The 22,583-nt window shown below is 36.0% G+C and overlaps 1 protein-coding gene and 1 long non-coding RNA gene across 2 annotated transcripts; both read left to right on the top strand.

The window, feature by feature from the left end:
• The first annotated feature begins 5,528 nt into the window (after positions 1 to 5,528).
• Positions 5,529 to 7,356, top strand: LOC127874630 (uncharacterized). The gene is made up of 3 exons (XR_008047030.1): positions 5,529 to 5,605; positions 6,028 to 6,204; positions 7,186 to 7,356. It is a non-coding gene; the product is annotated as an uncharacterized LOC127874630 (long non-coding RNA).
• Positions 7,357 to 8,843: 1,487 nt separating this feature from the next.
• Positions 8,844 to 18,434, top strand: LOC127872540 (E-selectin-like). The gene is made up of 6 exons (XM_052415866.1): positions 8,844 to 9,014; positions 10,462 to 10,638; positions 12,410 to 12,436; positions 12,585 to 12,791; positions 16,679 to 16,885; positions 18,424 to 18,434. Exons 1-6 carry the CDS (start codon positions 8,966 to 8,968, stop codon positions 18,432 to 18,434), a joined length of 678 nt encoding a protein of 225 aa, XP_052271826.1. The 5' UTR covers positions 8,844 to 8,965.
• Positions 18,435 to 22,583: the final 4,149 nt, after the last annotated feature.

Below are 22,583 nucleotides of genomic sequence, written 5' to 3'. Positions count from 1 at the left end.
AGCTTTTATTCGAAAATCAAGGAAATCTGTGTTTTTCTGCTAATGTACATAGGGCTTCACATAATATAACCGAAATCCATTAATGTATGTATTGTTGTTTAAACTAAAGCATCCTCAATTGTTCCGTCAATATACAATTATACGTGTGATATAAGTGCATTTGAACATTAAACAGTTATTTTTTCCAAGGGATCTTTCTGGATTCTGAAATTAAAACATATGACTATTTAATGTTTTCAATATCCGTTTGCTTAGCCACTGAACACATAGTCCAGGACCGATATTCGATTTTTGTACCGAACCTCAAAGAAATTGCAACAGAAAATGTTTTTAGTGATTTGGACTCTTGCATATGCTATCTATTACGTATAAAAAATCGCCATTGATAGGTCAAGAGCAAAAAGTAGTTTTTTGCCTTTAAAATATGACATTTTTAGAGTTTTTTTTTAGAAATAACAATGAATATTATGAACACGGTTCTTTACATATTTGTCGATGTTGTATGTTACTCGCGATGCAAACTTGTGACACTGCATTTGCATGTTTAGGGTAATACATATGTAATAAATATAAATGAATTTAGTGATATGACCTTGACCTTGAGAATTTGACCTTGGGCAAACCCGCGGACTGTTAACCAAATATAGTACATTGTTCACTTTATACATCGGTATCAGATACGTCCAGTTCATTTTGCAAACTATTCGAGCAACTCGATCCTTTGCATTCTTTACACGCTATGGAGCACTCAAGTCCATGTTTTCTGCACGAACACCGCTTACTGTCACAGTTCGTTTTGCACTTGCATCTGATGATTGCCATGAGTTCTGATGGTGCGGGCGGCATGTCTGTCCTGACTGGAACAAAGAGCCCATTATCCAGCTTCCATCCCCAGCATGGATCTTGTTTTGACTCTCCTATCCAATCTCCTATTTGAAGACGGGCGCGAAGACAGTGAAACTTTGCAGAAGCAGATGTAGGTGGTAAGGTATGGATTTCCACAGTTTTGCGGTTGTTGATGGCCTTTTCCGTGAAAATTCGTAGGCGTAGGCTGTTTAAATTATCAACGCTTGACCCGCCATATAGTGCTTCTATAATTCTCTCACCTACGCACGTCACCTGTTCTTGATGAATGCATTCCTGGAAGTGGCTTATGTCATTCTGTAACACTTCACATGATCTCACTTTTTTCAACGCGGCCCCTTTGCCAATTCCAAAAATTCGCGAAGTTGTATCACACCCTGTTAAGGCATGCACAGCTGGAAGTAAATTACAGATGCGTTTACCCAGAACAGTTTTGGTTTTTCTTACACTCCAAACCTTAACTTTTCGTGTTAGACCAACGTGTCTGTCAGACCGGAAGACTATGTCATTGTCCTCTAGCACTGCATGGTAGCACAGGAGCACCAATAAGTCTGTGTCTTCACCAATCAGTGTCGCTTTCTTTCTGGTAGCCCATTCGACAGCTGTTTTGACAATAGTAACATCTGCATCAGCTGCAGCATGTACTACCTCACATCCAATGGTTTGAAGACTGGCACCAAGAAGATTGATGAAGTTCTGTTTGTTAACAGAGTTGGCTAAAAAATGGTCCTTCTTTGATCGGAAAGGAGTGTCTTCCGTAAACAAAATAGTCGTCCCCATAATACCTTTACTCCGACGTTGATGCGTGAAGTCCTTTGTAGACGGTCCGTCCATGTAGCCGTCGAAAACAATTGATGGGAAGCCATACCGCTTGCGTACATAATCCACATATAGTTGGCAGATACCCTTGAATGTATAGCCTCTATGCCACGGTATTTTATGAAGAAGGGATCTTCCATCAAGTATGTATACCATATTCTCATCCGATTCAGGATTAGCAGCACAGTCACCCAAGCACCATATAGCGTCTGCAAGTGTGGCCTTTTGGGCTTCTCTCATGCATCCAGTGTTGTCAAATAATGATGCCGGAACTGGGCACAATTCATGATTGAAGACATTACCCATATCGTCTGCTTGACTCGTTGCCGCTACTAACAGACGTTGGAATAGTAGTTGTGGGCTTACAGGTACAATTTGGTTTCCAGCTTGCAACACAGAATGCCACTTGTCGACCTTTCTTAAGCGAAACATCCATCACATTCTGACCTCTGAGGTCATTAATTATGGCGCTACCAATTTCATGCGCTTGATGGGCATTCACATCATCTGTTGACGTTACCCCAGTTTCAATGTTTCTTAAGGAATTCACTGCTGCAAATGGCTTTCGTTCATCCAAGAATGTCAAAATTGTATTCCGATCTTTCGTGTCGCGTTCTTGTCTAGTTTTGGAACACTCTTTATGTTTCATACTTGTTATATATTCCGTATCAGTTAACGCTTGCATCGACGAGTTTACTGCTGCACATACGGGCATTGAAAGTAACCACTGAGCTCTTTGAATTTCCGTCATTCCCTTTCCTCTTGTCATACCACCAGTAGATTTTAGAGTCCTCATCAGAGTCTGCTCGATTGTCAAATCAGTAGCTAACCCAGCCCAGTAGCGATCACTCCGTCGTATCACATGGAAACCATTCATGAACTTTTCATAAATTACTGGGTGCGTTTCCTGTAGCTCATTCATTTGTTGAAGGTAGAGGTATGCTGACTTAACATACAAATTATGCCCTGATGCGGCCAGATAAGGAAGCATACGTTCAACTGACTGAAGGTGCAAGTCCCAATTACCCGTTCTCTCTGCTTTAATGAATTGCCTGAGTATTTCAATCATCTTAATGTATTGGATCCACAAAGCTGATGTCGGGTATGATTTTAGTTCCAGTATTTTCGAGTCTAGCTTCATTTTGACATTTTGAAAAACTTCGTTTTCTTTCAGACTAGCAGGTGCTATTTCTTTGTTGATTGACTTGTCGTACAGAACTGATATTGTCTCGAGTTCCTTGAGGTCACTTTGAGTGTCTATGGCCTCTGAGCGATATCCAGGTAGGTCTTCTTGTGCTACATCAACTGACTCGGAAACTTTTTCTACAGATGTCTGAATTGTTCTCTATCGGTAATGGTATCCCATATATGTCCGAGGTAAGCATCATAACGAGCGCCGAATAAACCAACAGATGCCCACGCACAGCCCTCGAAACCGCCTTTCCGCTCATCATATGTTCTACCGCGTTTGATGCGTAAACAGTTTCTAATGCATCTTGTAATCCGGTTGCTTGCATAAGATGGCCTACACTTCCGAGAAAACTCATTTGAAGGTGAAACCCTCCTAGTATGAGCACAACATCTTTTAATGGACTGTCATTATTCTCGCTTTGTAAAATGGATGTTGCTTTCCAATAAAGAGGTTGATCGAATGTGACAACCGGCGTAGTTCGGTATTTTTTAGCCTCTGCAGACACGAAATATAATGTTGAGTAAATACAGGACAAATCACTTGGGTTTAGGTCGATCATAGGTAGGAACTTGATAGAAGATCTGCCGGGGAAATACCCTTCTTCTACGGCTTGCATAAATCCTGACCATCCAGGGGTTTTGGACTTGAGTGGCCGAACAACTTCTAACAAGATATCCTGGCAGTCTGTTGGGTCCTCTACATTTCTGACTTTAAACTTTTCTGAAGTAAACTTGGGAGTTCTAATGGAGCCTTGTAAATCTTTATATTGATCGTGCCCGAAGAAACAAGGTCTTCATTAGAAACATGAATGCGTGGTATAGGCATTTCTTCTTTGACACCAGGGGTAACGGCGGCAATGATCCCCATACCATGAAATGTGCCATGTCCATCCAACGTTCTAACATTGTGATCAACGTTGTCGGCAGCAAACTGAATGAAATTTGATGGCACCACTCCTGAAATCTGAGTTCCATTTTGAACAGCGGCACTTGACTCAAATTTCATGACTTCTTTATACGAGGTACAGAAACCCAATTTGTTCAAAACATCAATTAAAAAACGCGACGAATACTGATTGTGCAATTGCACGGCAAGACCAAGTTGCAATGGAGGAAGTGTCATTCGCGGTCTGACAGATTGCACAATAGCTTGTCCTATAGAAGCAACCTTGACGGGATTTGTCTTCTTTGGTAAGAGGGTCTGCAGAAATGTCCTCAGTGAGTCTGGTAAGTACTCAATGTTTTTTTCAAGATCAGAAATGTCTTGTGGTGGAGGGTAAAATGCCTTCGACACGCGTATATCTTTAATATCACTTTGGATTAGTTTCGCCGCTGTTTGAATAATTGATATTTTCTTTTGCGATGGATCCAAGTCTTTGTCTTGCTTGTAAAATTCATTTAATATAGTGGAGACTGTTTTTTTAAAAGTAACAATATTAGGAATTCCATTTATCTCTGTGATAACTATCTGATCATTAAATTGTTCCATTAATTTCTTTTTCATATACACCGCACTGTATGCATGGTCTGGATATAAATCGTCCATCTGTTTCACAAGGTCATTAATACTTGTTTGCTCATCGTCGTTTTCTTCTAATCTTTGTGTTACAGTCAGAAATGCTTCACTCTGTCTTTGATTCTCTGGACGCCCTTTTGGAGACTTAATGGGAATTTCAGATTCAGTTTGTTTGCTGATGGGTTTCTGTCGTCCAGTTCGAAAGTTAACACTGCACGTTTGATGATATAGTGCATCTGCAGCTGGTAAATCGTGTGCATACCCCAATCGTGCCAGCACCTGATTTCCCCATTCATCATCTCTGTTTAATGACTGTTGTCGTATTTTATTTTAAATCAAACGTTCGAACTGGAAATACATCAAATCCCCGTTTGTTTCCACTAGTTTTCCCGACTTGTCCGCAAAATAAACAATGTTTTTCAAAGTCAAATCCACCGCCCGATCGCAAACGTCTATACTCTTCTGACAAATTCTGATCAGGGTTTTTGGAACGCCTTAGTTCTTTTTGTCTGCAAAAGTCTCGCCGACAGACTGTATGTACGGTTTGTCCAGGTATAACAGTGAAGGTGAGACCCAGTGTATGTGCTAAAGCGTTGATAGCATCACATCCTTTCTGGCGTAGAACAACTGTGGGCTGTCCATCTTCTATAATGGCGTCGCAGAATATGCAACTCATTTTTGGACCCTGAAATAGACATAAAAATCGTTAACCGTGCAAAGTATCCCACAGATAACTAGATATAAGAACGAATGAGATTTTGGATCTTTCATGATGACGCTTTAAATGAAAATACCCAAGCTTTCTTTGCATACACTTCGTCAAAATGTTTTAATGTATTGCATTTATAATAAACTGCACTAACATGTCATTGAAATGTAATGTGTGGATGATTGGCACGTATAAATGATGATTGATTTAAAAAAAATATATGACCCGAATAGGCTTCCGTAGTTTTATTTTTTTTTTGAAAATAATTCCCTGTATGTTTTATTTTTCAACAAGTACATAATATTGGTATCTCATCCAATGCATGCTTGTAAATTATCACCATAATACAACAAAACTGACACAAATAAATACATTAACCTTGTTTCAATAATAAAAAAAAACAAGCCTCGTGTATTATGACGTCAACAATACCAATCGTGACGTAGTAACTATATTAATATTGCATAAATCTTAATACAAAGCGGGTAAAATTACGAGGGGTAAAGGTAAATGTTTTATCTTTACATCGTTGCACTTTTTTGTATGTTAATAGTATACAAAGTTACTTACATTTTGATCACAATCGTTGACCGATGGATCCGTTATTGATTCTGGTTGTAACTTCCGGTGAAAACTTTCGTCATAGTAAACGCGAGTATGGTGGTAAATAATTGCCATAACAATCAAACACGGTAAAGACGATTTGTTTTTATTAATATTTTTTAAAAGGCTTCGAATTTTCATGGCGATTTTTTTTGTAATATGTACTTATTCATGGGCTACATGATGCAATTGATTTTATTTCTGTTGCAATTTGTTTGAGGTTAAACAGTATATGTCCTGGACTAACATGGGTCTATTAATGAAAAAGCTTAATGTTCTAACGATAATAATCTGTGACATGTCCAGTACGCTTCTGGTTTGATAGCTTGTCCGGATTTGACGGCGCCTATCGACGGAGCAGTGGTTTTCATCCCGAGCAAGGACTATCTAAGCAGGGCAGAGTTCTCGTGCCGTGTGGGCTACACTCTAACCGGTATTTCAACTAGAACGTGTATGGCAACCGGAGCGTGGGATGGGTCAAGTCCAACGTGTGTTATTAAAGGTAAACTTTTTTTTCCTGTTAACGCCATACGTCCAAACAAAGACGGACTTCTTGTGAAGTATTTTTGAGACACTAATGGTTGTTGGAATTGTCAGGCCCATGGTATGTGAGATAGCGACATGTGCGTGCGAAGATGTCAAGAGTATTATGACATCAATCCAGTTTGCTCATATGCATGTATAATTCTGTAAAATTTGTAAGTTTATGAAATACTTAAGAATCTGTCTTTAAATCCTCACGCCACGATAAATATACTTATTATATATATCTATGCAAACCCAGTTCATGCTGTATTTTAGACTGAAAATTTAACAAATGAATAAATACACGCAGTGAGAATGTATTGACCCAGTGAAATTTAAGAAACCTACGTCAATTTACGACAAATACATTTCAATTCATGTAGTTTTAGTGCTTATGAGCAATTAATTGATGATATTAATTATATTGTTATGAATACTTTGTTAGCCTCACACACAAAGCGACTGGTGCACTCAATCAAATATTGAGCAAATTATTTTATGATGCGGATCGTTATCGTAACTATAACATCTTGCTCATACTTTTTTCTTTAGCGCCAACATTTATATGTTAACGTTTCCGATCGCCTAAGTTGCCAAACGCGATTGAATCTTTCAGCTTGCGCTTTAAATTATAGACAACTTATTATTCTATTGCATGGATGTACAATTCGAATTTTAGCTTATTTAGGGTTTATTGTTAAAATTATAAATTACTTTTAAGAAACGTATTGCAGAAGCCTTTTTGTGTAAAATGCAGTTAAATTGTACATGAAAGATAACAAGTGTTTTTCTTGGTTTTTTTTCATGAATATAACTATGCATACAAAGATAGGATTCCCAATCAACGTGTTATAAAACATGGATGTTGTGAAAAGGTAACTGGACATCTTTGAACAGTATTACACTTGTATAGTTATTATCCTTACAAATGCAATGCAATAATCATTTTACCGTTCAGACTGCGGTACGTTGTCGACACCAATGAACGGAGAGGTAGATCTCGCGCAAGGGACCAAGTACGGGGCCGAGGCATCCTTCACGTGTAATACCGGCTACACGCTCGTGGGGCTACCTTTGCTGACATGCACTTCAGCCGGAACTTGGAGCTCAGCTGCGCCTGTGTGTCAAATAAACGGTATGTATTATCTACCAGATGTCCATGAGGTTTGTGGTGTTGAGTTTCTGTTGTATCTCTAGCGTGTGAAGGCTTCTTTGGAAAACGAAGCGTTTGTATACATTGATTATATTTTAAATAAACCGCTAGTATTAAATGTCAAAAGGCGTGCGGTTTGAAGCATTTGTTTTTCTGTTTGTTAACCGATTGAGCTTGGTCTAGTGAAATAGGCATTACATTTACTCTTGTTTTTGTATGCTGCGACTGTTTCTGTTAGCCAAAAACGCAAAATGATTATTAATCGGGTCAATATATGAAAAAATACAATTCAACCCCCAAACAATTGCTACAAACGGTATTTTAACGGATCCTTGTAGGGTAGAATGGCCTTTATAACATTTCATAAGTTTACCAAAATCTGACCACCGGAATTTTTTTTTTTGAAGATGGCGTCCAAGATGGCCGCCAAAACCTATTCATGATGATAACTTTGTGAGTAGTTTAGTCTTGAACGCTTATATGTATCACTTACAAAATGGATTTCCGTTTAAAATATTAACACACACGCGATGAACGTATTCAGATATTTATCACTAATGATTGTCTATGTATCACTGCATTTGCCTCAAATCTAGTCAATATTTTGCAAGTGTTGGCCAGACAATCAATGAATTATGATTCTGAACAAATGATGATTACCGTCGGTAGCTGAGTACCACTGAGTTATTATCCACCCAAATTTCTATTACATGATGAGGTTCTAAACAGAGGTACAAAAAGTGCCAGCACCGAGCATAATTACCTGACGGTTAGAGTAACACCTTCATTGGGTAATGACATGACACAAATGTTATTTCTAGTGGACCATCATCACAAGTCATATTCGAATTGTCAATGAATATTTTGAAAAATGGTTTTGCTTTTTGTACGCAGACTGTAAGAGCTTAGGACTGGTTGACAACGGCATCGTCGAATACTCCGGTGGCACGTTATACCAGGCCGTTGCGACCTTCACTTGCAACACCGGTTACACGAGGAACGGACCTTCGTCTGTCACGTGTCAATCGGCTGCAACATGGAGCGGGGCGAAACCTACCTGCACAATAAACTGTAAGATGGTTGGCACTTCTCCACATTACGCTGACAGAAAATAGCTGTTATTCGAAACTCAAGGAAATCTGTGTTTTTCTGCTAATGTACATAGAGCTTCAAATAATATAACCGAAATCCATTAATGTATGTATTGTTGTTTAAACTAAAGCATCCTTAATTTTTCCGTCCATATACGATTATACGTGTAATATAGGTGCATTTGAACATTGAACAGTTATTTATTCCAATGGATCTTTCTGGATTCTGAAATTAAAATATATGACTATTTAATGTTCTCAATATCCGTTTGCTTAGCCACTGAACACATGGGTCTATTAATGAAAAAGCTAAACGTTCTAACGATAATAATCTGTGAAATGCCCAGTACGCTTCTGATTTGATAGCTTGTCCGGATTTGACGGCGCCTATCGACGGAGCAGTGGTTTTCATCCCGAGCAAGGACTATCTAAGCAGGGCAGAGTTCTCGTGCAGTGTGGGCTACACTCTAACCGGTATTTCAACTAGAACGTGTATGGCAACCGGAGCGTGGGATGGGTCCAGTCCAACGTGTGTTATTAAAGGTAAACTTTTTTTCCTGTAAACGCCATACGTCCAAACAAAGACGGACTTCTTGTGAAGTATTTTTGAGACACTAATGGTTGTTGGAATTGTCAGGCCCATGGTATGTGAGATAGCGACATGTGCGTGCGAAGATGTCAAGAGTAGTATGACATCAATCCAGTTTGCTCATATGCATGTATAATTCTGTAAAATTTGTAAGTTTATGAAATACTTAAGAATCTGTATTTAAATCTACACGCCACAATAAATATACTTATTATATATATCTATGCAAACCCAGTTCATGCAGTATTTTTTTTTGTTTTTTTTTTAAATAAGAAAACTTTATTTACCTCGTCAATAGGTATGTGTAGGTCGAGGCCATCCTACTCCATACCTTACAAAAATTATGTGTTAGTAGCAATTAAATACAGCCTGTGTTAGTATACAACTAAATGATTTGCACGTTTATAAACAGCGGATGCAAGTTTATATTTAGCAATGTACAATGTATGCATGTATACATAGATACATAGTAGATGACAAACTTTGTGAAAGCACAGAAAATACAAGTAGCAACTATACTTTCTATATAACACAGGGATCTTCATACTTAATATGGAGATTTGTACTACACATATCATTGTTTTCTTTTGTAAAAGGTAAAGAAAGTGTAGATTTGAACAAACAAAATATGTGAAAACAAAACCACAGTGTATAGTTGAAATCATTCATTTCAGTGCACATCAATGTAAAGCAAGTACATTTTAAGTTCATGCAGTATTTTAGACTTAAAATTTAACATATGAATAAATACACCCAGTGAGAATGTATTGACCCAGTGAAATTTAAAAAACCTACGTCAATTTACGACAAATACATTTTAATTCATGTAGTTTTAGTGCTTATAAGCAATTAATTGATGATATTAATTATATTGTTATTAATACTTTGTTAGCCTCGCACACAAAGCGACTTGTGCACTCAATCAAATATTGAGCAAATTATTTTATGATGCGGATCGTTATCGTAACTATAACATCTTGCTCATACTTGTTTCTTTGGCGCCAACATTTATATGTTAACGTTTCCGATCGCCTAAGTTGCCAAAGGCGATTGAATCTTTCAGCTTGCGCTTAAAATTATAGACTACTTATTTATCTATTGCATGGTTATACAACTGGAATTTTAGCTTATTTTGGGTTTATTGTTAAAATTATGAATTACTTTTAAGAAACGTATTGCAGAAGCCTTTTTGTGTAAAATGCAGTTAAATTGTATATGAAAGATAACAAGCGTTTTTCTTGTTTTTTTCATGAATATAACTATGCATACAAAGATAGGATTCCCAATCAAAGTGTTGTAAAACGTGGACGTGAGAAGGTAACTGGAATTCTTTGAACAGTGTTTTAATTGTATAGTTATTATCCTTTAAAATGCAATGCAATAATCATTTTCACCGTTCAGACTGCGGTACGTTGTCGACACCAATGAACGGAGAGGTAGATCTCGCGCAGGGGACCAAGTACGGGGCCGAGGCATCCTTCAAGTGTAATACCGGCTACACGCTCGTGGGGCTACCTTTGCTGACATGCACTTCAGCCGGAACTTGGAGCTCAGCTGCGCCTGTGTGTCAAATAAACGGTATGTATTATCTACCCGATGGCCGTGAGGTTGTGGTGTTGAGTTACTGTTGTATCTCTAGCGTATGAAGGCTTCTCTCGAAAACGAAGCATTTGTATACATTGATTATATTTTAAATAAACCGCTAGTAGTAAATGTCAAATGGCTAGTGGTTTGAAGCATTTGTTTTTCTCTTTGTTAACCGATTAAGCTTTGCCCAGTGGAAACGGCATTACATTTACTCTTGTTTTCGTATGCTGAGACTGTTTCTGTTATCCGCAAACGCGAAATAATTATAAGTCGGTTCAATATATGAAAAAATACCACTCAACCCCCAAAAATATTAGAACACTATTTTCCTGTTAGGACAAATATATGCGTTTGACAGAATATCTATCAGTTTTCGCAGAAAATGTTCCTTGTATGATAAAAGTCAAACTTACTTCTGTAAGGCTTTGACCATGAATGTTAATTACATTTCTGCAAACAGGGATCTCTAGTGAATAAGTTATAGGAAAAAGATATTCAACTTTGTGAAGAAAGCATGAAACTTTGTAAATCACCATTTTAAGGTATGCATAATTCTATTAGATGTGAGGACACGCGATTGGATAACTCAGTATGCCCTAAAATAAGGCTCCAAAAGGGGACCCATTTTTCAATTTATTTTTATTTTTAAGTAACAGGATAGAAAACAAAAACAATAAAAAACATTTCATTTACTCTTGTTTCTTTATCTAAAAATGTATCAATATTTAATATATCAAACAGTTTTATACTAAGAACACAGTAAAATTACAAAATGAGGCCCTAACATGGGGAAAATTCTAAAATAATGTTTAACATAGACATTCAATGCTTAAAAATATCCACCAATTGAGCTTACATAGAATATTTAACTAAATTGCTCTTACTAAATATCCTACAACTTTTTAAATGCAAATCTAAACAATTCATCCGCAAAAACAAATGAGGCCACTAATTGGGAACACTTAAGTAAAACCTCTCCGGTAATGCAAATAATGTTGAATCACTGGACCAATACATAATCTTAAAATAATTAATCACTTTTGCATTATTAATATCTCATAACAATTATTACATATCTAATTATTAAGGTCAAAGCTATATATGAGGCCCTACATGGGAACATACTCATAATTGTTTAGTGTATATCAGCGTCAATACTGAGTATCAGCTTCAATATTGAGTATGAGTGCAATGAGAGCATGATTAAGCTTAGCACCACATAATATTATTTTTTTCATAACAATTCATAAACTTCACTTTATAACAAATGCATGCTATAACATATAATAATTATACTTCATCAATCCTGTCCACTGACAATTGCTGCTTAGATATATAAGGTAATATAATGTTTTAACATTTAACTCATTTAAACACAATAATTGTGACATATAGCAATTTCAGGAAAATCTCATTCTCAGAATAGCCGTTTTTATCTCCCTTTTTGAAATTGGCTTAAAAGAAGGTTCCAGGACAGATAGAGCTTGTCCTCACGTCTTATTTTATTAAATGTATATTAAAGAAGCTTCATACAAATTTCAGGAATTTGAACAACTTTGGTATTTTATGTGCCATTAACTATTCACTAAAGTAGACGGCAAACATTAAAATAAAGTTGCAGGAAGAACGTTTTGGAAATTGATAAAACATAAAATCTGAAAATGAATTTCTGTATCGTTCAAGAAAAGCTTTATTTTATATAATGTTTGTACACATTTTCCACAAAATATTTGATAATGGTTATATATCTCTTTTCTTTCAGACCAAAGTGCTGGCTGTAGAGAGGGTGGTAAGTAAATATTTAAGACATTACAGTTTGTCCTCTACAGCTCTGTTATTTTCTTGAGATAAATATTGAACACCTTTGTGTCAAGAACTCTCATTCATACAGCGCACTGTTCGTGGACAATTTACGACATGTATGTATTACAATTCAGCCATATGCTCTAAGAATGAGCATGATGTGAATCGCTTGATAGTCATGCCCGGCACGAACTGCGCCTCGTTCTGTCAATGCACTACCTTGGCAACCAATGCTGACGGAACGGTGACCTACCACTGGGTGAAGCACAACTGTTCGCCAGGCACCAAGTTTGATTCGTCACTAAATGTGTGCAACCATGCTGGTGCCGTTGTGTGTGAAGGTAACAATGCATTGGCATATTTAATCACAACTACATAACATTCGTGACCTCCAAAGCTATTCACGCCACATTTGAGTACTAACGGTCACGTTAAACATGAAAGCATATGAAAGCTAATATATGTATGTATTTATATTTATTTTAGATTGATTGTTGACTACACCCGCACAGTAAACGCAACCTACACCTACTACGCCTATTGGTAAATGTTAACTACTTGCTGGTTTCGTTTTGACAATATGTCTGTACTCTACCTTTATTCGTGTAACATACATTTTCCGTACTTTGAATGACTTTTTGTTTTATTAATTGAACCGTTCATTAAACGCGAAATAATGCTAATTTAAAAAAAGGAAACCTTTTCTGCATGCATTATTATTTTACTGTACGTTTATTAATGAGCCATGCACTAGGAACACCAGGCATAATGCATTCGCGTAACGTGTCGTCCCAAATTTACCAGCGCAGTCTGCAAATCGTATGTGTTAGTACAAATATACCTTAACGATTATATAAATGAGATTCAGGCTTTATTTATTACTACAGTTTTCCCAATGCCATCACCGTTATCCATTATGTTTACATCTACATAAGCCGGAAGGGAATTAAGATCAGATAATGTCTGGATTCTTCTTGCTAACTCTTGATAAGTCCTATTAGTATCAAATGATTTCTTAGAATTATGTGTTTGGTCGGTGAGAGGTTCGTTTGTATTTAACTGGCAAAATAAACAAAACTTCCAGTCAGTAGGCGCCTTTTCTTAGGGTACCTCTTAAGGTCCAGACAATCTTGCCAGTGTGACAGTTTTAGCCATGGTTAGTATAATTGTTAGTAATATCAGATGGACTACAGCTATATTGTTAGTTAGCCCATCACCAGCATGCCAGGTTAGATATTCTGTCAGCAAAACAAAGAATTGTTGAAGTATGGAAATTTGTCATTTCTTTAGATTTATACCTAGCCTGTACATAATGTTTAGAACCCAATGATAAAGCTTAGCCTTCGTTTTAAACTATTTTTACATTTGCATATAGGTACCAAAATAACAAATAAAACTGCTATACATTTTAAATAATTTTATTTATTACATGGCCAATACTTGCATCAAATCCACTTAATCATCGAAACCCTAGCTTTTGTCACTTAGATCGTTGTAAAAACTGTTTTCTATCAGAGTCGTTAATTATTTTAGTGTTATATTTAAACAATATTTTAATCTTTCACTAAACAAAACAATAGAAAGAAATATTATAACCTGATCATCTTTTAATAAATGGAAAGCAGTCAGTGAAGTTTGCAGTTACACATGTTTACAAATAGGGTTTTGGATACTAACGGAAGTAAAAAATGTCTTGCTAAAGGTGAAGTAACAAGTGCAATATCAAATATTGACAAAATAAGGTTAATATAATGATTTACATATAGATTTGAAATGAAGGTAAATACTATATGATACGGGTATTAAATATATTTACTTCTAAAGTTATACAAGCTTGTATATGTACTAAAGGTAATGTACTTATAATCTCCCCTTTCAGGTACGAATTAGGAGGATAGTCATGCGATGCATCAATGAATATCCATACCATTTCAACAGTTCATGCATCTCGCATTCATAATATTGCATTATTTTAACATTTAAATCATTTAAACACAATAATTGTGACATATAGCAATTTCAGCAAAATATCTATCTCAGAAAAGCCGTTTTATAACTCCTTTTTAAAATTGGTTTGAAAGATGGTTCCACGACAGATAGAGCGTGTTTTCGCTTCTTTTTTATTTAGGGTATATTAAATAAGCTTGATACAAATTTTGGTGCTTTCTTCAGGAAGTTGACCATCTTTGGTATTGTATGTGCCATAACCTATTCACTACTCTCTCTGGTTTCCGTCCATAAAGGATGCAGTGATTGCCACAAGAACCTTATTTCGATGATGTTTTCGTATTATCTACCCGATGGCCGTGAGGTTGTGGTGTTGAGTTACTGTTGTATCTCTAGCGTATGAAGGCTTCTCTCGAAAACGAAGCATTTGTATACATTGATTATATTTTAAATAAACCGCTAGTAGTAAATGTCAAATGGCTAGTGGTTTGAAGCATTTGTTTTTCTCTTTGTTAACCGATTAAGCTTTGCCCAGTGGAAACGGCATTACATTTACTCTTGTTTTCGTATGCTGAGACTGTTTCTGTTATCCGCAAACGCGAAATAATTATAAGTCGGTTCAATATATGAAAAAATACCACTCAACCCCCAAAAATATTAGAACACTATTTTCCTGTTAGGACAAATATATGCGTTTGACAGAATATCTATCAGTTTTCGCAGAAAATGTTCCTTGTATGATAAAAGTCAAACTTACTTCTGTAAGGCTTTGACCATGAATGTTAATTACATTTCTGCAAACAGGGATCTCTAGTGAATAAGTTATAGGAAAAAGATATTCAACTTTGTGAAGAAAGCATGAAACTTTGTAAATCACCATTTTAAGGTATGCATAATTCTATTAGATGTGAGGACACGCGATTGGATAACTCAGTATGCCCTAAAATAAGGCTCCAAAAGGGGACCCATTTTTCAATTTATTTTTATTTTTAAGTAACAGGATAGAAAACAAAAACAATAAAAAACATTTCATTTACTCTTGTTTCTTTATCTAAAAATGTATCAATATTTAATATATCAAACAGTTTTATACTAAGAACACAGTAAAATTACAAAATGAGGCCCTAACATGGGGAAAATTCTAAAATAATGTTTAACATAGACATTCAATGCTTAAAAATATCCACCAATTGAGCTTACATAGAATATTTAACTAAATTGCTCTTACTAAATATCCTACAACTTTTTAAATGCAAATCTAAACAATTCATCCGCAAAAACAAATGAGGCCACTAATTGGGAACACTTAAGTAAAACCTCTCCGGTAATGCAAATAATGTTGAATCACTGGACCAATACATAATCTTAAAATAATTAATCACTTTTGCATTATTAATATCTCATAACAATTATTACATATCTAATTATTAAGGTCAAAGCTATATATGAGGCCCTACATGGGAACATACTCATAATTGTTTAGTGTATATCAGCGTCAATACTGAGTATCAGCTTCAATATTGAGTATGAGTGCAATGAGAGCATGATTAAGCTTAGCACCACATAATATTATTTTTTTCATAACAATTCATAAACTTCACTTTATAACAAATGCATGCTATAACATATAATAATTATACTTCATCAATCCTGTCCACTGACAATTGCTGCTTAGATATATAAGGTAATATAATGTTTTAACATTTAACTCATTTAAACACAATAATTGTGACATATAGCAATTTCAGGAAAATCTCATTCTCAGAATAGCCGTTTTTATCTCCCTTTTTGAAATTGGCTTAAAAGAAGGTTCCAGGACAGATAGAGCTTGTCCTCACGTCTTATTTTATTAAATGTATATTAAAGAAGCTTCATACAAATTTCAGGAATTTGAACAACTTTGGTATTTTATGTGCCATTAACTATTCACTAAAGTAGACGGCAAACATTAAAATAAAGTTGCAGGAAGAACGTTTTGGAAATTGATAAAACATAAAATCTGAAAATGAATTTCTGTATCGTTCAAGAAAAGCTTTATTTTATATAATGTTTGTACACATTTTCCACAAAATATTTGATAATGGTTATATATCTCTTTTCTTTCAGACCAAAGTGCTGGCTGTAGAGAGGGTGGTAAGTAAATATTTAAGACATTACAGTTTGTCCTCTACAGCTCTGTTATTTTCTTGAGATAAATATTGAACACCTTTGTGTCAAGAACTCTCATTCATACAGCGCACTGTTCGTGGACAATTTACGACATGTATGTATTACAATTCAGCCATATGCTCTAAGAATGAGCATGATGTGAATCGCTTGATAGTCATGCCCGGCACGAACTGCGCCTCGTTCTGTCAATGCACTACCTTGGCAACCAATGCTGACGGAACGGTGACCTACCACTGGGTGAAGCACAACTGTTCGCCAGGCACCAAGTTTGATTCGTCACTAAATGTGTGCAACCATGCTGGTGCCGTTGTGTGTGAAGGTAACAATGCATTGGCATATTTAATCACAACTACATAACATTCGTGACCTCCAAAGCTATTCACGCCACATTTGAGTACTAACGGTCACGTTAAACATGAAAGCATATGAAAGCTAATATATGTATGTATTTATATTTATTTTAGATTGATTGTTGACTACACCCGCACAGTAAACGCAACCTACACCTACTACGCCTATTGGTAAATGTTAACTACTTGCTGGTTTCGTTTTGACAATATGTCTGTACTCTACCTTTATTCGTGTAACATACATTTTCCGTACTTTGAATGACTTTTTGTTTTATTAATTGAACCGTTCATTAAACGCGAAATAATGCTAATTTAAAAAAAGGAAACCTTTTCTGCATGCATTATTATTTTACTGTACGTTTATTAATGAGCCATGCACTAGGAACACCAGGCATAATGCATTCGCGTAACGTGTCGTCCCAAATTTACCAGCGCAGTCTGCAAATCGTATGTGTTAGTACAAATATACCTTAACGATTATATAAATGAGATTCAGGCTTTATTTATTACTACAGTTTTCCCAATGCCATCACCGTTATCCATTATGTTTACATCTACATAAGCCGGAAGGGAATTAAGATCAGATAATGTCTGGATTCTTCTTGCTAACTCTTGATAAGTCCTATTAGTATCAAATGATTTCTTAGAATTATGTGTTTGGTCGGTGAGAGGTTCGTTTGTATTTAACTGGCAAAATAAACAAAACTTCCAGTCAGTAGGCGCCTTTTCTTAGGGTACCTCTTAAGGTCCAGACAATCTTGCCAGTGTGACAGTTTTAGCCATGGTTAGTATAATTGTTAGTAATATCAGATGGACTACAGCTATATTGTTAGTTAGCCCATCACCAGCATGCCAGGTTAGATATTCTGTCAGCAAAACAAAGAATTGTTGAAGTATGGAAATTTGTCATTTCTTTAGATTTATACCTAGCCTGTACATAATGTTTAGAACCCAATGATAAAGCTTAGCCTTCGTTTTAAACTATTTTTACATTTGCATATAGGTACCAAAATAACAAATAAAACTGCTATACATTTTAAATAATTTTATTTATTACATGGCCAATACTTGCATCAAATCCACTTAATCATCGAAACCCTAGCTTTTGTCACTTAGATCGTTGTAAAAACTGTTTTCTATCAGAGTCGTTAATTATTTTAGTGTTATATTTAAACAATATTTTAATCTTTCACTAAACAAAACAATAGAAAGAAATATTATAACCTGATCATCTTTTAATAAATGGAAAGCAGTCAGTGAAGTTTGCAGTTACACATGTTTACAAATAGGGTTTTGGATACTAACGGAAGTAAAAAATGTCTTGCTAAAGGTGAAGTAACAAGTGCAATATCAAATATTGACAAAATAAGGTTAATATAATGATTTACATATAGATTTGAAATGAAGGTAAATACTATATGATACGGGTATTAAATATATTTACTTCTAAAGTTATACAAGCTTGTATATGTACTAAAGGTAATGTACTTATAATCTCCCCTTTCAGGTACGAATTAGGAGGATAGTCATGCGATGCATCAATGAATATCCATACCATTTCAACAGTTCATGCATCTCGCATTCATAATATTGCATTATTTTAACATTTAAATCATTTAAACACAATAATTGTGACATATAGCAATTTCAGCAAAATATCTATCTCAGAAAAGCCGTTTTATAACTCCTTTTTAAAATTGGTTTGAAAGATGGTTCCACGACAGATAGAGCGTGTTTTCGCTTCTTTTTTATTTAGGGTATATTAAATAAGCTTGATACAAATTTTGGTGCTTTCTTCAGGAAGTTGACCATCTTTGGTATTGTATGTGCCATAACCTATTCACTACTCTCTCTGGTTTCCGTCCATAAAGGATGCAGTGATTGCCACAAGAACCTTATTTCGATGATGTTTTCGTACTGCTTTCGTACAGTAGACTGAGCTTTGATAATAAACGCGGAAATTCGATTAAAACATAACGTTTACATTCAACGCATACATGCAGTGTGTGAAAATAAGCTATATAAACGTGCGTGAAGTTGGCAATGACATCGACAATCGACATTCGAACATCGAGGTGGTGCGAATGTCGAGCCATCTCTAATATCGAGCTGGGACAAATGTCGAGCCAGCTCTGGCATCGACATTAGGCACTTGTCCCGAATATCGAGCTTGGGCGAATGTCGAGTCAGCTCTAACATCGACATTTTAATTTCTTATTTCTTAAATCTTATTTTAATTTATTTTTTTAGCAATATGTTAACATGAATATATATTGAATAAAAATATATACCTTTTAAATTTTATTAGGGAATTTGTTTAAGTTTGAAAATATACAGGAAGAATAAACAACTCAAAATGCTACTTCATCAATGCGCGTTACTTCATCAGTGAGTCTACATCACTCTGCATTCAAATACATTTTTCACGCACGCTTGAAATAATTTATACTAGATACATACGGAACGATTGTTTTGTCAGCACATATTTAACATCAAAACAAAGCAAATATCCACGAGTTGACAATGCAACACAAACGGGCACATATATCTTCAAATAGGTCATTTAAAATCCAGATCGCATATTCAGGAAACTGTTATGATGAAGCCTGACTATTTGATTCAACATGAGCTTCTCCGTTATGTAAGCACCAATATATAAATATAAAACCCAATACTGAAACCAGTTTAAAATACGTAAACCTCTGTCGTTATGCAATCAATGCAAAATTTCTGCAAATACCAATGTAATTTTTAGTAAACCATACACATCCTTAATGCTACTTGTACGTCTACGGTACACTATGTGTTCCAAAATGCTTCTTGTACATAGGCAATAAAACGACTGTGATCAGATGCAGTTCGACTAAATACAAACTGAAAGGCTCTTATGTTTTACTAAAACCCAAATCTATCGAAATGGTCTAATAAAATCCAGATAACAATCTCTATTATAATGAAGCATGAAGGTTAGATACCACGAATTCCAATTACCAAAGTGTCCCATTATAAAACGGCAATGATTCGAGGCAGTTTTTGTTCGAGCATTTCTGTTATTTCAGATGATGCAAGTCTGGTATCAGTTTGAAGATAATTATGTCCTTTGTCGCAAATTACAATAAAAACGTTAAGTCATATTACTTTAATACAGGCACCGGTCAATAACTGGCGTAAGACACTCATATTTCAACCAAAGCCCCGATTCTCAGTAAATGCACTAAATGTTGCAGATAGACGTACGATTTTATCAATAAAAATGAGAACTAAAGCTGACGATGATAAATGGTCTTAAATTCGGAACAGAAAGGGAACTCTTTAGTGATATGCACCCTCGATATTTGGGACTAGTGCCGAATGTCGATGTCAGAGCTAGCTCGACATTCGCCTCAGCTCGATATTCGGGATAAGTGCAGAATGTCGATGTCATACCTGGCACGACATTCGCCCCAGCTCAAATTCGGGACTTTTGCCGAATGTCGATGTCAGAGCTGGCTTGAAATTTTCCCCAGCTCGATATTCGGGACTTTTGCCGAATGTCGATGTCTGAGCTGGCTCGACATTCGCCCCAGCTCGATATTCTGGACTTTTGCCGAATGCCGATGTCAGAGCTGGCTCGACATTCGCCCCAGCTTGATATTCGGGACTAGTGCCGAATGTCGATGTCAGATCTGACTCGACATTCGCTCCAGCTCCATATTCGGCACTAGTGCCAAATGTCGCTGTCAGAGCTGGCTCGACAATCGCCCCAGCTCGATTATCGGGACTTTTGCTGGCTTGACATTCGTCCCAACTCGATATTCGGTGCTAGTGCCAAATGTCAGAGCTGGCTCGACATTCTATCATGCATTATATGGTATTATTACAATGGAGATACAAAAACTAAAAATTCGCATGTATCATAAAGCGAGCATGACGTGAATTTGACATCGATTCGTTTTTCTGATTAACGATTTAAAAATCAAATTACAGTATTGATTTTTTAAAAAATAACGATCGAATTCTATCGTACTGCTTACAGGCAAATAAATATGAGAAGTTGCTTGTGATTATGAACTTACTTGAATCATACTTGCGAGTAGAATTAATGACATGATAGTAGCTGAAGCTTTTCACAATAGGTACTGTCATTGATATTAAATTTACCATGTGGTGACTTTTACTTTGCGCAAGTATTTATTCAAAAGCTAATTTACTTTCGTCACTTTTGTGTATGTTGTAGACCACATCGTCGCCGATCATTTTTGTCATGTTCATGAATGATCTGGTTAACTTTTTGAGATCAAAAGAAGGCGATGGAATATATGTTTTTTCTATAATCGATAGATTATGTGTATTAATGTATTGTGATGATGTTTGGGGACTAGCAGATACAGCTGTGCAATTGCAGCGATTTATCAACAATATCGAAGTTTTCTATGATAAAGTGAAAATAAAAGTGAATCTGGACAAGTCCAAGATCATGGTTTTTAGAAATGGGGGTCCTCGACGCCGATATGAACTCTGGACATACAAAGGAGCAAATGTAGAAGTCGTGTCTTTCTATAAGTATAAAGGTGCGTACTTTACGCCGAAGTTATAATGGACAATGGCGAAGGCGACGCTAGCAAAACAAGCCATGAAAGCTGTAGGAAGCATTTATAGGTGCGAGAAACATTTTGGATATTTTAGCCCAAAGCAAGCGTTCAAACTTTTACACGCTATGATTGCGCCGATTATTGGCTACTCTGCCGAAATATGGGGCTTCCAATCTCCACGCAGAGTTGTCGTTCCTTGCTCTCACATACAACTCTGCGAAAGGCTCAGCACGCCATTGTGTCTATGTTAAAACCGAACAAACGAATTCAATGTATATTTGATTGGATATTTAAGATCGCATTCATTAAATTAAGAAATATGACTTTTAAATGTACGATAAATCGTGCAAAAACTTGCGAGTTTTAATGCAACTCTTTGGAACTATTTTATTGCCCATTTACGCAGATGGAATCATTCCACGCACTTCACAAATGTAAACAATTGAACATAATTTTTATCGAGTGACGTTAGGAATTGCTTCGACGTGTGCATGTATGTATGTTGGTTTCTTAACATCAAAAAAACATATCAATTTTATAATAATGAATTAAGACTGATATAAGATATCATGGTATGAGATGGTTTTCTTTAATGAAGTGAATGCAATGTAACCGTCGTGCAAGAGATTGTTTAGTAGACTGTAACCTCAATGATGAACGTTTGGAATTATCATGACATGAATGAGACGCTTTCATAACATAAGTCCGTTCTGAGCCCAACACAGAGGTGAATGTAATGTAACCGTCGTGCAAGAGATTGATGGGGCTTCCAGTACGCAGAGTGTATTGAACGTGTGCACATCAACTTTAGGAAGCATTTATAGGTGCGAGAAACATTTTGGATATTTTAGCCCAAAGCAAGCGTTCAAACTTTTACACGCTATGATTACGCCGATTATTGGCTACTCTGCCGACATATGGGGCTTCCAGTACGCAGAGTGTATTGAACGTGTGCACATCAACTACTGTAAACGACTTTGTGGTTGAAACAAATCTGTGACAAATTTCTTTGCTTTGACTGATTGGGCTACACATGTTGAAAGAGTACTATTCGAGAACGGCTTTGGCTATATTTGGTTAGCAAACGAAGTCGGAA

Source organism: Dreissena polymorpha, chromosome 3 (genome assembly GCF_020536995.1).
Source record: "Dreissena polymorpha isolate Duluth1 chromosome 3, UMN_Dpol_1.0, whole genome shotgun sequence".
NCBI lineage: Eukaryota > Metazoa > Mollusca > Bivalvia > Myida > Dreissenidae > Dreissena > Dreissena polymorpha.
Note: the sequence above shows the minus strand (reverse complement) of the source record. Positions and strands in the feature narration are given on the sequence as shown.

What these genes read in the sequence shown, in the direction of transcription:
- LOC127872540 (XM_052415866.1), top strand. Translation starts at nt 8,966, where the DNA reads ATGGCAACCGGAGCGTGGGATGGGTCCAGTCCAACGTGTGTTATTAAA. An exon ending in GCCTGTGTGTCAAATAAACG is followed by an intron (nt 10,639 to 12,409) that starts GTATGTATTATC and finishes CTTTTCTTTCAG; the next exon opens with ACCAAAGTGCTGGCTGTAGA. An exon ending in TGCTGGCTGTAGAGAGGGTG is followed by an intron (nt 12,437 to 12,584) that starts GTAAGTAAATAT and finishes ATTACAATTCAG; the next exon opens with CCATATGCTCTAAGAATGAG.